Source organism: Ranitomeya imitator, chromosome 3 (genome assembly GCF_032444005.1).
Source record: "Ranitomeya imitator isolate aRanImi1 chromosome 3, aRanImi1.pri, whole genome shotgun sequence".
In the NCBI taxonomy this organism is placed as follows: domain Eukaryota; kingdom Metazoa; phylum Chordata; class Amphibia; order Anura; family Dendrobatidae; genus Ranitomeya; species Ranitomeya imitator.
Genome location: NC_091284.1, coordinates 510,322,401 through 510,339,626, shown reverse-complemented (window position 1 = coordinate 510,339,626; position 17,226 = coordinate 510,322,401). Strand labels below are relative to the sequence as shown.

Here is a 17,226-nt window from a genome sequence, read left to right as displayed (position 1 = left end):
ATGAACTATAGATCTGTTATGAAATATCTGCAGCAATGTACATATAGGATTAAAGGGAATCTGTCATGTAAAATAATGCTATTAACTTGCAGATATGGGGTTAATCTGCAGGTTACTAGTGTTTTGAACCTGGCTGGCATCAGCACTTAGAACCCCGCTGACGGGAGGAAACGAACTTTATTCCTCCTGGCATCGTTCCGCCTGGACGGTTTCAGTCACCTCTCATTATATAGAGTGGTGAATGTAACTGCGCCCCAGCACTGACTGACATCAGCTCAGCATTAGAGCCGGCTGTCAGTCAGTGCTGAGGGCACGGTTACAGCTGCCGCTCTCTATACGCGGAGCAATGACTGAATCTGAAACCGGCCAACCCTTATGACTGAAAGACGAATGCTTCCAGTAGAAATAAAGTTCATTTCATCCCGGCAGCGGGGTTCTCATTGCAGGTACCGGGCAGGTTCATCACGCTAAGAACCTGCAGATTATTAACCTGCAGATATGGGGTTAACGTAATTTTACATGATAAGTTCCTTTTAAGTAAATATATGACATGTAGCTAATGGCTTTGACCAGGTACACAACCACTTTTTATTGTCCCAATGCCTCTAAAATGAAAAATTAGCCATTTTTGCAACCGATTTTAATTAGAAGATATCCCATTGTTGCTTCTACAGCTCCTATGCAGGCAATGTGTCTCTTTAGTGACAGACAATAAGCAAACTACATAGTCTAATTCTGCAGTCATATTTCTTCAAGTTGTCCTCTGTTTTCTACTAATGCACATTTGGGAGGAGCATGGCGGATGAAGCAGAATGCACCGGGACGTTTTGTTGTCTGTTCCCTTTTGAGAAATATAGATCTGCACTGAAGCTGTAGAAACAAAAATGGTAAGAAATTGTTAGTTATGCCCTATTGCAAAATTTGCTTAAGCTCCTACATTTATGTTTTTGGATGATGCAAAATTGGTAGGAAAATGAACATAGCCTTTAAATAATATTTCATGTCAGATAAGAATCATCAAAGTTGCAGGAATATATACATGGCGGTATTACATGATATTATATTCCCGGTCTGGAAAAGATATTATGTCTCCTCATTAAATCTTAGTAAATCCTCTACTATACTGAGGTATGATTTAATAGAAAACAACTGTATATCATTAATCCCTACTCTTGGCTTTGTAAGATCTCGGCAGACTTTTTTTTTTAATAACATTCTTTAGGAATAAAGTAAAATCAGGTGAGCACTGCCAATATAAACTGCATGGATTGCTCTACTTTATAAGCATAAAATACCACTACATGAATGAGATTTTCGACTCAGTGGTTTAACGTGAAGCCTGACGTGTTGTCACAGTTCAGTGCTTCCACGTCTACGCTGACTGTTTTACATCCGTATTTTATTACGGACATTTGAAACCAAGTCCTGCGGTTTGTATGAATAACAACTTAAAAGCCAATTTTTGCACAATTTAACTAACATGACCTACACATTTCTCCTGCCTCAAAGGAAAAACAGCTACTTCTTGGTTAATGTCCTTCTGGCCCCCTTACTAATTGGTATCCACACTGTAGAGGGTACAGAACCTGACCTTACCAAAGACTAAATGGTCTCCGGGCAACTACCTGTAATGGCAACTAACACCTATTAATTCTTTTGGATCTCTCTATGGCATCGAACAATGTAGACCACCAACTTGTACTGATTTATTCTTCTTATAAGAATACTGCTCTCTCTTGGTTTTCTTCCTACCACTCCAAACTCTCGTTCAGCATCTTATTTTGCAGGCTCTCTTTACTTTCTCATCTTTTCCACCTGCTTTATGAGTTCTTAATGTTTGAATAATTCCTCTCTATACAGCTCCTACTGGAAAAACTATCAGCAGGAGTTGGCTTTCAGAAGAATCTCAATGATGATACACCCAAAATACTTCTTTCTGTGACAACACCCTTGCACTTTAAAAAAAAAACATCGGTGATTGTTCATGGTCTAACATGGTGTCATCTCTTTCTGAAATTAAAAAATTTCAAAATGCTGACTTTTTGTTTTTTTCTTCCTCTAGTTACCTACCAAAACCTCATATTTGCAATTTATTATGTCATAGTACCATAAATGTTCGACTAAGATCTAACCTGTACATTATATTTTTCATGCTCATGCGCCTCTAACACATCTCCAAAACATCAATGTTTTCTCACTGTAAAAACAGAGAGTACTTGTAATTTCATTCATTCTCATATTGATTACTGTATTTTACTACTAATTATTATTATTATATTATTATTTATTATTATAGCGCCATTTGTTCCATGGTGCTTTACGTGTGAGGAGGGGTATACATAATAAAAACAAGTACAGTACAATACAAGTCACAATGGTACAGGAGGAGAGGATCATTCATGCGAGGGCTCACAAATCTACAAGAGTTGGGTGAGGATAAAATAAGCAAGGGTAGAGCTGGTCGTGCAGTGGCTTGGTCCAGAGGTGGTTACTGCAGGTTGTCTTTCCCTCGCTAAACTTTACTGGTTGTTCAACCAATTTCGCACTTTCATCCGCAAAGTTCTCCATGGTGCAGCATCATCCTATTCCTTCATTTTTATCTCTCTATATCATGTTAGAAAAGCTCCATGTTTTGCCAATGATCTAAGACTTTACTGTTGTTGAACCATACCTTGCACGCCCCTGAATATTAGATTAATTCCCAACAACCACATGTCACGAGTCCTCCTCTCAGTGTGGCGAGTGGCAGCTCAACCATCCAATCTGGGGCACGATGTGCTGAGCTGTCAGTATCATGATAGTCAGCTCTGCCATCCAATTTGAGGCTTGGGTGTGCTAAGCTGTGACTGTGGTGAGTGACAGTCCAGTCGCCCAATCAGTGCCGGGCACGCTGGGTTACCCACAGGTGTCTCCTGTTCAGAATGATTCCAAGGCTATTCAGATGGCTGTCTGCCTCTTATGTCTGCAGCTGTAGCCCTGCTTAGTTTGACGTGTGTTTGCTCTGTGTTTTGAGTTCTAATATTTTAATCTTTGTTGGTCGACTTTGGATATGCCTTTGACCATCTGCCTAGCCCCTTTGTCTTGCTCTGCTATCTTCTTGGAATTCTGACCCCGGACTGTGACTTGACTGCACTTTTGCCTCACCCCTCTATTTATGACGTACCCTCCTGGCTTTTGACCTCAAACTCCTTGACTTTTCCACCTCACAGGAGACCATAAGTAGTAACTAGCCTCACACCACAATTATATATCATACAAGTATATACTGTAACATACTTCATATTCTTGTTCAAATAATTTTTATTAAACATTTTGAACTTTATCTCAATTGGGGAAGTAGGGTTGGGATGAGGGATGGGAGGGAGGGGGAAAAGGATATGGGGAGAGGGAAATAGAGACAGGTATAGTATAAATAGGTATAAACATTGATTACTTAGTATCTATACCTGAAAAGAAAAAAGGACCCCCATGCAATGGGGCAAGGACAGGGATACAGGCATACATACATCTTGAAGTGAACCTATATCACTAAGACATGTTATTAAATGTCCGCTTCATAAAAATGTCCGCTTCACAACTTAAACAACCATAGAGTATGAGAAGTATAGCCCGTAAATTACGATAAACCTGTCCGTTCTGGGATCACTTGTGTGACCCGTTGGAGGGCAATGACAAGTTCAAACTCAGTAATGAGGATAAGTGGAATTTTGTAACTTTTTCAAGTAAGATATATATCCGATGTGTCCGGAAAGGAAGCACCAGAAGGAGCTGTGTAATGGAAAAAAGTTGCACAAAAATGAAAATGGAATAACAGGAGATGAAAAATCAAAAGAGGCCGCTGGAGTTCTTATACCTATGTTCGAAATGATGAGAAGTCAAGAAAAGGAATTCAAGTAGGATATACTTTTGGTACATAGGATGTAGATGAAGAGGAGGTATCAGATGAAGCTGTCGAAGAGGTCAGTCCCGTTTTTTCCAGAAAGTTAGTTCCTTCCTCTGGAGATGAGAAAATGAACATTTTTGAAGCAAATTTCACCTGTAGATGAGAAGTCTTTGTCCATTGGTAGGGTATTCCGGCTTGTAGAAGTTCCCGAGTGGTTTGGAAGAATGATCTTCATTTTAGCAAGGTACCTTTAGACAAATCCTTGAAAAAAGAAAGTTTGTTGTACGGAGATGGAAGGTGTTTTGAGTCTCTTGTCAACATAAGATTGTTCTTTAATCCCTGTAGGATAGAGGGACACGATGACGTCTCGGGCAATGTTTGTAGGGAGAGAGGGTTATCTTTGAATTCTGTAAACTTTTTCGATCAGATTTCTCCTTTTGTAACATAGTAACATAGTAACATAGTTAGTAAGGCCGAAAAAAGACATTTGTCCATCCAGTTCAGCCTATATTCCATCATAATAAATACCCAGATCTACGTCCTTCTACAGAACCTAATAATTGTATGATACAATATTGTTCTGCTCCAGGAAGACATCCAGGCCTCTCTTGAACCCCTCGACTGAGTTCGCCATCACCACCTCCTCAGGCAAGCAATTCCAGATTCTCACTGCCCTAACAGTAAAAAATCCTCTTCTATGTTGGTGGAAAAACCTTCTCTCCTCCAGACGCAAAGAATGCCCCCTTGTGCCCGTCACCTTCCTTGGTATAAACAGATCCTCAGCGAGATATTTGTATTGTCCCCTTATATACTTATACATGGTTATTAGATCGCCCCTCAGTCGTCTTTTTTCTAGACTAAATAATCCTAATTTCGCTAATCTATCTGGGTATTGTAGTTCTCCCATCCCCTTTATTAATTTTGTTGCCCTCCTTTGTACTCTCTCTAGTTCCATTATATCCTTCCTGAGCACCGGTGCCCAAAACTGGACACAGTACTCCATGTGCGGTCTAACTAGGGATTTGTACAGAGGCAGTATAATGCTCTCATCATGTGTATCCAGACCTCTTTTAATGCACCCCATGATCCTGTTTGCCTTGGCAGCTGCTGCCTGGCACTGGCTGCTCCAGGTAAGTTTATCATTAACTAGGATCCCCAAGTCCTTCTCCCTGTCAGATTTACCCAGTGGTTTCCCGTTCAGTGTGTAATGGTGATATTGATTCCCTCTTCCCATGTGTATAACCTTACATTTATCATTGTTAAACCTCATCTGCCACCTTTCAGCCCAAGTTTCCAACTTATCCAGATCCATCTGTAGCAGAATACTATCTTCTCTTGTATTAACTGCTTTACATAGTTTTGTATCATCTGCAAATATCGATATTTTACTGTGTAAACCTTCTACCAGATCATTAATGAATATGTTGAAGAGAACATTGTTTTGGGGTAATAATTGAGAGATCATTGAAGAAATATACTTTTTTAACTGTGAAGGTTGGACCGACTCCGGTATTCCTCTGATTTTTATATTATCTTTCCTTTTGAAGTCTTCATAGTTAGCTATGTAGTCTCTAAACAAAGTAATGTCTTTTTGGATTCTCTCTAGGGAGTCCGAGAGTACAAGTGGATCATGAGTATAGATAGAAGGCGAGATCCGAATATTTTTGTCTAGAGAGTCTGTGATTTTTGAGGAGGTACATCGAGGACCTTAATAGAGTTTACAGTAGATTCTTTGAATATGATAAGTAATGCGTCTTTGAAAAGCTTCTTGATAAAAGACTCAGAGGCTTTCATTGTGCCTGACCGCTGTAGAGCGGGTGTACCAGGTTTATGTCCAAGTACAATATTATCTTTACCCAAAATATTTGCTGATGCTAAAAAGGCTCTGCAGATATTAATAATAAAGCTTTCAGATGGGTAGACGTCCGAAGCTGGTATATTATCTAATAAAGAAACGTTAGGGATATGGTTCCTGGGAACCATATCAATTTTTTCTTGACCCATATTATTTTTATTTAGCTAAGGAAACGGATTTTCTGTAAGCTCATAAATCTCATGATCAGAAGAACTCCCTGAGATGGAAATTTGGGATGAGGTTTCTTCAGACTCAATCGGACATTTTGGTAAATTCTTCTGAATGGATACTTTCCAGCCCTTCCGATGAATTAGAAGAATTGTCTATATCATGGTTTACATCCAGCTGTGATTTTTGATCTATTGTGTCGTAATTGCTTTTAATGGCTGAGTCTGTAATAGGGGTAACATTGGGAGGCATCTTTTGAATTAATTCTTTAAAGCTTTTATTGCAAAGAAGTTTGGTTTCTTCAAGTATGGATTTTTGTTCTGATCGAAATTGTTCAAAAAGGTCACTTTCTGATGTATCAGAGGATTTATCACAGCCACTCCAATTTGTTAAAACAAGCCCTTTAACAGATGGGCTTCTACATGGCAGCTCCTTGTCAGGGTTTTCATGGATTTCCATTGTGACCTTTGGTGTGTCAAGAAAAGGATTGAGGGTAGCATCTCTCCACATTATAGAAAGAGGTTGATTGGCCCTATATATCTGTAGCGGTGCCTTGGTCACCATTTCACCAGTTCTTATTGGTAGGGCTTTCTCCTCCCTATTTATCACTGCAGCAGACTCTGCATCTTCTGTGGCATAGTTTGTGCATATTTGCCCCTTATTGCTGGGGTCTTCATTAGGTTCCCCTATTTCCTGTGGGCATTTATGTATTGCACAGCTCTCATAGGCATAGAGAAGCTGTGCGGCGCTATATAGTGGTGGCGGTGTTCTAAGCGCTGCTTCACAGTCAATCTGATCCTCTTTCAGTGGTGGGACTACCCCATTCTCCACCGCTGACACACCAGCCATCCTGCTCTCTGCTTTATAGCAGGTGGCCGGTGGAGGTAACACCCGGCCACCCTGCGCCTCATCTCCCTGCTCCCGTCTGGCCGAGTCGACCGCATAACACCTGCCTGCTTTCACGATCCGGCCTGAGGACCTTCTTTCTCCAGGGTCACAACTCCCGGTCTTATTGCTGGAACCCAACTCCTCCTCTTCTGCAGCGTCGCGGCTCACGATTCCTGACTTCTCTTCTCTCTGTGTGGCTGGGTAAGTGTTTCTGAGAACGCTGGTCTCCCCAGCGGTAGTGTAGATGTCGTCCGGCGGCTCACCTCAGCATCAGACGCATACGCCTCAGCACAATCTCCGGTTCTCTTCCGTTCTGAGTCCCGGTTGACTGGGGGGGCACCCAGGCTCCTCCCCAGCACCAGAGCAGAAGGGATTTCTCTCGCAATAGATTGTTCAGCTTTTAGCAGTAGCTTCCCTGCCACAGTTTTCTCCTCTCTGTGGATGACAGGGACCCCGAGGGATCTTCCTCCCCTTTCTGCTTGTGTGGCGGCCATCTTATTTGGAGGCCTCGTTACAGGCTGAGAAGCTGCAGTACCAGTTTCCTCCTATTGTTTACCATATTCTTCCTTTTAATGGTAAATAATAAGGACCAATGGTGTTTCAAAGCCTATGGGTCTAAAAATTCCACTTTTCAGAAGCCAGTTGTAGCTCAAAATAAGGGATTCTACAGGAGCTCTGTGAAGGAACGTCCACTCCTGTCCCCCTGCAAACTACACCCCCATTCTTCATATTCTGAAAATAACAACAACACTTTGAAATAGAGATGGAAACGCAAGAATGTTCAAAAGCATAGGATTTTTAGTGTATAAAACATCATATGTGTAGCAAAATAATGAAAAAGAAGAGTTGTAAAAAGCAAAGTGCATACACAGAGGTAAAAGAACATGCTTACATAGCAAAAACGCACCTGATGTGCATTTTGTTCAAAGCTTCCTCTGACAAAGCTTTATGAGAAACGTGCATCAGGTGCGATTTTCCCAGGCCAGAATATACTGTTACCACTGTGTATGTACTTTTTGCTATTTACAACTCCTTAATACCCAAGATCTTGCTACACTTCCTATATCTCCTTATGCATAGTAAATCATTAGAGTATGAACATTCTGGAGTAACCATCTCCAGTGCAGATTGTTGTTACTAATGATATATACCTTTGAGAAGCTCAACTCAGCTAGCTTTTTTAAGCATTGTATGCTTTCATAACCTTTTTAAATGCTGTATCAATAAAAGAGTTTTATTATTTTTACTTATCGAGATCTGCACATTTTTTATTTAGGCACTTGATATTTTATACATATAGAGCTTTATATACAGCTGCAGGGCACATGTGGAGGCTTAGTCTATTAAGTTTAAAGACAGAAAATGGAACACAAAAGGCCAAAATATATGCCGGCTCATAGCAAGTGATTTCATTTTCTCAAGATAGCCAAAAAGGCTAAAGTTTTTCACCATGTGTGTTTGTCTGCATTTGATTCTGTCACTCTTTAGTGTAAGACTGGTGTATGACACGCCCATCTTAGTAAATCTCTCCCATTATTTGTGGCACTTTTGATGCTTGTATAAAAGCAGCTTAATAGGAATCTGTCAGCAGGTTTTTGCTATATAATCTGAGAGCAGCATAATATAGGGCAAGAAATCCTGATTCCAGCGATGTGTCACTTACTGGACTGCTTGGTATAGTTGTGATAGAATCCCTGTTTTATCTTCTATAGATGTAGTGGCGCTAAGACTTCTTGGATGTGTTTAACATCTCCCATACTCATTCTTTGCAGCTTCCTGCATACACTGTACATTGTCAGCAAGCTGTGAGTCAGTGGTCGGGATGGGGTTACACAGGCTATCTGGACTGACATGCACGTGAGACCTAGTCAGGCAGTGAATCTCCTGCTGATAAAATACTGATTGTACTGTCACTGCTACACAGCCTAATAAATGACATATTGCTGTAATCAGACTCTCATGACCTTTGTCATGTTGCTCTCAGATTATATATCAAATTCCCACGGACAGATTTGCTTTAAACTAGTTTTGCCCTGTTACATAATTAAGAGAAAGAAAAATTGACAGGAATCTTAATTTTTGATCCAGTAGAAGCAAAATTTGTTAATGACCATAAGGAAAAAAATATTCAATATTCTCATCATCTTGTACAATTTTAATGAATCAATATTTAAAGGTAATATGACAGCAGGATTCCCCTTTCCTTAAACTTTTTACATGCTTAAGTAGCACTTGAAAAGTCAAGTCCATCCTCACTGTTAACAAGTGGGTTAATTCCTCTATTACCAAGAAATTGCCATTTCAATCAATATGCAAATGAGGCTGAAGTGCTTTCGGCATCTGGAAGCTCTTCCTATGCCTACAGCTCTATTCTGTGCCGCATGCTGCCCTATGTTTTACTGACTGCTTCTTTGCTGGGTGACATTGAGAAGCAGAAGGTGGCGCTGGATGGGAGGTAGAGCTGTGGAGAGCAGAGGCTTGAGAATGATGTTGACACACCGAAAGCACTTCAGTCTCATTTGCATACGGAGTCAAATGGCAATTTCTCGGTAATGGAGGAACGGACTGACTAGTTAAAGGCATGGATGAACTTGTCGTTTTTAAGGGTAACATGTACTTATAAATAGTTTGGGGGTAAAATCTTGCTGTCAGATTTCCTTTAAATATTCTTATGTATCTATACAAAGTATCTAAGCCTTCTTTCCTGCAGTCATCTCCACAAAAATTAGTTCCTGAAAGAAGGCTTTCCAACGACTTTGAAAATAGAATATTTTTTCTCAAGATGGGGAAGATGCCCTTTTTCTCCTGTAAGGTAAGATCTGAGCTTTGTAATCTGATCTTGACCTTGTTATTTGATCTCTCTGTTGACTATGGTCAGTCATTGACCTTGACCTTGAGAAACCTTATACTTTCTATTTTATTTTCATGATTTCTGCTGACTTTGCGCCTGACCTCGATGAAGCCTTTTATGTGACATCCATTATGACAGGAGAATATAGTCCGGTAATGAACAGTCCATCTTTACGTCCTGAGGCAACACATAGGAAAAAGATTGCTATAGGTGAAACACAAGATCTGGGGGGGGGTTCCTGGATGACGTCTTCGTATATTAAAGAATACTGCAGTTTTATACAATGGTTATTGGCAATCCATACAATTTATATACATCCAGAATTTTTGGAGTTTTGGTCCCAGGCTCCCTCTGATCACACCTAGTACAATATTAGGTATCTTGAGGACATATGTGAGATCAACATGTACAGACAAAAACTGCAGCCTGTGTTCAAACAATGAGACAAAAATACATTTACGCGCGGTTTCCATAACTTACTTGAGCATGAGCCCTCTGGCATCAGCATGTAGCCATTAAGACAATAGCACTTGTAGCTGCCGTGAGTGTTCATACACCGATGTTCACAGGGACGAGGCTTGAGACCGCATTCATTCAAGTCTGCAAAAGACATCTCATTGACAAATATGCGGACACATAGCTTTACAGTAGACGCGCTGCCAAGGAAAAGATTTCAAGTTGGAAAATGAATGGAGGTCATTTCTAGTTCATGGAGCTTGCTAGGGTTTGCCATAATCTTTACCTGCGACGTTGTCTAACCGCCGCCATAAGCTGGAGGCCAAAGACACCAGGAGAAATGATGTAGCACAGAGTTGATAACTATGGTAAAACTAGTGAAACACCGTATAGTTGGGAAGGGGGACACAAGGGGTCTATAGAATGAAACCGATGAGCTCATCGCTCTACTTTACATTATATAGATATTTGGGGAACCATTTACGTTGTCTATTATTAGTCTTGTGAAAAACCATAAAAAGCACAAATGTATGAAAATACAAGCGCAATGTGTAATCCCCTGCCATCTGGAGCTCGAAGCCTTTACATCTGTTGTACTACAAATCCCAGCTGTCTTTGAGTTTTAAATTCCACCATATGGGGATTTTTAAGAACAGCTGTGGATATGACATTACCCAATTAAGATAAAATGGCTAATACATGTACATGTTTTCATCTAGGGAAAAAAACAACACGCTTAGGACTGGAATCTTGACAAGCCCTGACAAAGTGCCAATATGCTTAAGACAGGTGTCAACAGTATGCGCATACCATTCACAAGGTCTACTGTATGTATACTGAAAATTCTTTACCTTTTTTCAGCCTATTATCTGGATTATTGTAGCTTTGATAGTTACTTTGGGACTTATGTCTTTACTTTTAGTGATTCAGAAGACTATACTGTAAGATTAAAGCGATTGTCCCCTATCTTAATGGCTAATGTTCATGGGCCTCACCTCCCAGATTAAATATGAGAGCTTTTAGCGCACAAAAATGGCCAATTTTATGTGTACCTCGTAGCCACGTTAAGGCATCTCTCTTATACGAGGTCCTACGCTTGACCTACCTCACTGAGAATAAACGTCTCCATCTGAATGGGTACATGTAAAAACCTCTTCTTGGACTCAAATTCTCTCTCTATGTGGAGGGGTATTGGACCTACTATAATTAAAACACCTGAAGCTAGGAGGCGGGGAGTGCACGATCAGAAGGCTAGAGAATACATTTCAAAAACCTGACCTGCACATCCAAACATAGACTGAGTGTGAACAGGTGCTGAACCCAGAGTCGCCAACTCGTATATAGTTAAATAAATAGGGCAGCACACTGCAGCGCCAAAACATGCAAACTTGAAAAAACGAAATTTGAACTGCATTACTGCACTAGAAATATGAAAAATGAGAGCTTTTAGCGCACAAAAATGGCCAATTTTATGTGTACCTCGTAGCCACGTTAAGGCATCTCTCTTATACGAGGTCCTACGCTTGACCTACCTCACTGAGAATAAACGTCTCCATCTGAATGGGTACATGTAAAAACCTCTTCTTAACGTGGCTACGAGGTACACATAAAATTGGCCATTTTTGTGCGCTAAAAGCTCTCATTTTTCATATTTCTAGTGCAGTAATGCAGTTCAAATTTCGTTTTTTCAAGTTTGCATGTTTTGGCGCTGCAGTGTGCTGCCCTATTTATTTAACTATATACGAGTTGGCGACTCTGGGTTCAGCACCTGTTCACACTCAGTCTATGTTTGGATGTGCAGGTCAGGTTTTTGAAATGTATTCTCTAGCCTTCTGATCGTGCACTCCCCGCCTCCTAGCTTCAGGTGTTTTAATTATAGTAGGTCCAATACCCCTCCACATAGAGAGAGAATTTGAGTCCAAGAAGAGGTTTTTACATGTACCCATTCAGATGGAGACGTTTATTCTCAGTGAGGTAGGTCAAGCGTAGGACCTCGTATAAGAGAGATGCCTTAACGTGGCTACGAGGTACACATAAAATTGGCCATTTTTGTGCGCTAAAAGCTCTCATTTTTCATATTTCTAGTGCAGTAATGCAGTTCAAATTTCGTTTTTTCAAGTTTGCATGTTTTGGCGCTGCAGTGTGCTGCCCTATTTATTTAACTATATACGAGTTGGCGACTCTGGGTTCAGCACCTGTTCACACTCAGTCTATGTTTGGATGTGCAGGTCAGGTTTTTGAAATGTATTCTCTAGCCTTCTGATCGTGCACTCCCCGCCTCCTAGCTTCAGGTGTTTTAATTATAGTAGGTCCAATACCCCTCCACATAGAGAGAGAATTTGAGTCCAAGAAGAGGTTTTTACATGTACCCATTCAGATGGAGACGTTTATTCTCAGTGAGGTAGGTCAAGCGTAGGACCTCGTATAAGAGAGATGCCTTAACGTGGCTACGAGGTACACATAAAATTGGCCATTTTTGTGCGCTAAAAGCTCTCATTTTTCATATTTCTAGTGCAGTAATGCAGTTCAAATTTCGTTTTTTCAAGTTTGCATGTTTTGGCGCTGCAGTGTGCTGCCCTATTTATTTAACTATATACGAGTTGGCGACTCTGGGTTCAGCACCTGTTCACACTCAGTCTATGTTTGGATGTGCAGGTCAGGTTTTTGAAATGTATTCTCTAGCCTTCTGATCGTGCACTCCCCGCCTCCTAGCTTCAGGTGTTTTAATTATAGTAGGTCCAATACCCCTCCACATAGAGAGAGAATTTGAGTCCAAGAAGAGGTTTTTACATGTACCCATTCAGATGGAGACGTTTATTCTCAGTGAGGTAGGTCAAGCGTAGGACCTCGTATAAGAGAGATGCCTTAACGTGGCTACGAGGTACACATAAAATTGGCCATTTTTGTGCGCTAAAAGCTCTCATTTTTCATATTTCTAGTGCAGTAATGCAGTTCAAATTTCGTTTTTTCAAGTTTGCATGTTTTGGCGCTGCAGTGTGCTGCCCTATTTATTTAAATATATACGAGTTGGCGACTCTGGGTTCAGCACCTGTTCACACTCAGTCTATGTTTGGATGTGCAGGTCAGGTTTTTGAAATGTCACCTCCCAGATTGGCACCACTCATTTGCACTTGGTACTGTGTCCCCCGCCTCATGGCATCAACATCTAGAGGGGAGAAACTAGACCACTGCAGTCAATCAGCAGCTGCTCTTCAACTGAAGCCCTCACAAGGCTGCAGCTGATCAGTGTCTGATGATTGGCTGCAGTGGTATTGTGAAGATAACTTTAGGGAGAAGCAATTCCAAGGATGGATGAGCAACACTGATGTGGATATGATTACGGTATATATATTTCGTTTTATTTATCACCGCATCCTGGGCCCGTTAATATTACCTTTTAAAGAAGGGGACAACCCTTTCAAGCTAAACATTAGTGGTTTATAATTACAGTTAGAATATTAATAGCTATATGATCGTTAGTTACCTATTAGGGTTCATTATTTTTCTGCAACCCCAGAATCATATGAGTTTTCTTAGATCAAACGATTGTATGGGCCTTTTCTCTCCAGTATCTTACTACTCATTTATTTGAGTCTATTCCAGATTGTCACTTGTAGTTTCCTATAACTTTGTACAACATATGAAGGATAGTAACTGCATATAATATAGAACATACAAATCTATCTATATAATCGTCTAAGGGGTACTTCCGTCTGTTTGTCTGTAACGGAAATCCTGCGCCGTTGATTATCCCCAATCAGGGACAGGCTTAATCCGGCCGCGAATTGGCCCCTCCCTACTCTTCTCCAGTCTGTGCCCCCTCCCTACTCCCCTCCAGTCAGTGCCAGTGTGTCACCCATCCCGGACCAACTTTTTACTATTGATGCTGGCTATGCAGCATCAATAGTAAAAAGATATAATATTAAAAACAATAGAAAAAAATAAAAAATCATGCTATTATCACCTTCCGTTGCCTCCGCAGCTTTCCCACTCCTCGCGATGCGGCCGACAGCTTCTGTTCCCAGAGATGCATTGCAAAATTACCCAGATGACTTAGCGGTCTCGCGTATATACTATGTGGGCTGTGCTATATACTATGTGGGCTGTGCTATATACTACGTGGCCTGTGCTATATACTACGTGGCCTGTGCTATATACTATGTGGGCTGTGTTATATACTACGTGGCTGCTATATACTATGTGACTGCTATATACTACGTGGCTGTCTGTGTTATATACTATGTGGCTGCTATATACTACGTGGCTGTGCTATATACTATGTGGGCTGTGTAATATACTATGTGGCTGCTACTATATTACGTGGCTGCTATATACTACATGACTGCTATATACTATGTGGCTGTCTTTGTTATATACTACGTGGCTGCTATATACTACGTGGGCTGTGCTATATACTATGTGGGCTGTGCCATGTACTACGTAGCTGTGCTGTATACTATGTGGCTGCTATATATTACGTGGCTGATATATACTATGTGACTGCTATATACTACATGGCTGTCTGTGTTATATACTACGTGGCTGCTATATATTACGTCGCTGTGCTATATACAACGTGGGCTGTGCTATAAACTACGTGGCTGCTATATACTACGTGACTGCTATATACTACGTGGCTGTTTGTGTTATATACTACGTGGCTGCTATATATTACGTCGCTGTGCTATATACTACGTGGGCTTTGTTATATACTACGTGGCTGCTATATACTACATCGCTGTTATATACTACATGCCTGTGCTATATACTACGTGGCTGTGCTATCTACTGTGTGGGCTGTGTTATATAATACATCGCTGTGCTATATACTACGTGGCTGTGTTATATACTACGTGGCTGTGCTATATACTATGCGGCCGGCCGTGACCAATCAGCGATATTGCTGCGGGATTTAAACACCGCTTTGGTGATTAGTCGAGCCCGGCCAACCGCTTCCAATCAGCAAAACGCAGTCCGACCGTGAATTGGTGCAGGATTTCAACCACGCTTCGCTGATTGGCCGCGACCAATCAGCGATATTGGCGCGGAATTTAACCCCCACTCACAGCGCGACATACATACATATTCTAGAATACCGGGCCACCATCCAGTTACTTATAAGAATTAAAATAATAGTTTATAAAACTGGTCATGTGACAACCTTTTTAGAATGAAATTTAGATGTTGAAAAACAGAAGCGTCTTGCAAGGCCCCTAATTACGACCATCATTCTTATCGTCTCAAACAAAAGATTGATGGACAGCACTCACCAGGGTTAGAAAATCTGGAAATATTCCTTTAAATCGCTCCATGCATATAGAAAAGCAACATTTCAATCATTCAGGTCTTATTTAAGCCTATACCAGTCTTATAGGAGCCATGATACTATTGACCAATCCTATTAAACCTGATCATATTGGTTTCGAAAGGGTCCATCAGGTTTTCACAAACTGCTATTTTTGCCGCTGAAAAGCAATGATAAAGATACTATGTGCTGTGTATATTCATGGCTTACATACTACTTTTACCCTATATATGGAAGCTGTAGAACAGAAACATATGCCTTTAATGCAAATTGCTTGTGCTTACATTTGACCTCCCGCTTGGTAAAGCAAGGATAGAAACATAAGCCACCAATTTTGCAGAAACAAAACTCCTATTTAGAGATTATGAAGTTACCTTACTTTTTATTCAAGTATGTGATTCGCCTTACAATATGAAAGTGAATAAACTGCACTAAATTTAGAGATGATTTGCTAATAAATATCAGAACAATGTAAAAATAACAACTGCTTAATATATTGGGAATGTCATAATAATGCCTCTTTTTTGAGAACCTTCCTGAATTGGCCAATTAAATGCATGGATAATTTGGAAGAAAAAGTCTGGAGAGGGGCAAGCCTTACTAAAGAGCCGGAATAAATTGTTTTAGCTGCAGATGTATCTACAGTACGGAGCGGATGGCAAGCTTCAGCCTGTAGACTCGTTTAGAGGCAGGAAACCTCTTAGACTTATTCTCTCCTTTATAGAATTTCCTGAAAATTTGCTCAACGGGACACTAAAGGGTAAGAGACTTAATGGAAAGTTGATATTCCCATAAGGATATTGTATATACATTGGTTTTGGAAAAAGTGCACAAATACAACATGGTGATTTCATCTTCTGATTTCTAACATTGGATCAATGAATGTGAATAAAAGAGTAAAAGTAAAAATAAAAAATGCTGGTTTAGCGGAATGTATCTTTGACACTCTAGTGTTACAAGTACTACTATTTACTAGTAATTCAAGTAATATTGATGGGCTGTAACATTTATAGTACAATTCCATTAGATAAATTATCTTCGGATGACAGATCAAAACTATAGTATTACAAAAGCGGCATGTAATACAACATCTCATACAGACACATATGATATTACTAGGACAGGACTTCTTAATGATGGATCACCAGTCATTGTGGCATGCCAGTGGACTGCTGAAAAATGGACTATTAACTGTTTTATGTCTGGCAGCTCCAAGGAAGCACTTTGTTCTTAGGTTATCTTAAGACTGACCAGAATGAGACCTGTCAGGCATAATGTGATGTTTGACATTGTATGCTTATAGTTAACACTTAGAGAACACGTAGAAAAGTAAAAACTAAAAAGCTTATACAAAATGTTCAAACTTGTAAGTTATTTTTTTTATCCTTCTATTTAGAAAAGGGTTAAATATATTTGTTAGTCCGATGTATATAAGGCGTCATCACTGTATAATGAATGCTATACGACTTTGGCACAATTCATCAAACAGTGTAAACCACTTTTATGACTTTCAAACTTGCACCAATATTTTGTGACTTTTTGTCTTTTTGTACCTTTCACTGTTCTAAAAATTAGATGGGACTGAAGGGGCAAGTCCGATGTTACCCCGACAGATTCTCTATACTTTTTGCCAGAAAGTGTGATACAGAAAAGTAGTAATCCAGCTCAGGGCTGGTGTAGATTTCAGATTGCAATACACGGGCAGCACGAAGATGTGTCAAAATCATCAAGAAATATGCAGCTCCCTAATGATTTTGATGTAATTTACTCCAGATGACTTTTCTTCAAGGATGCCGTGCAAATGAATCGGCTCCTTTTTC

General features: G+C 40.2%; 1 protein-coding gene across 1 annotated transcript in view; it reads right to left on the bottom strand.

Moving 5' to 3' along the window:
- EGFL6 (EGF like domain multiple 6) overlaps positions 1-17,226 on the bottom strand; it is a 149,242-nt gene that overhangs the window by 38,049 nt on the left and 93,967 nt on the right. Inside the window, exon 4 of the mRNA XM_069757671.1 lies at positions 10,126-10,245. Within this exon, the coding sequence (XP_069613772.1) occupies positions 10,126-10,245 (120 nt within the window). The remainder of the gene's footprint in view (positions 1-10,125; positions 10,246-17,226) is intronic.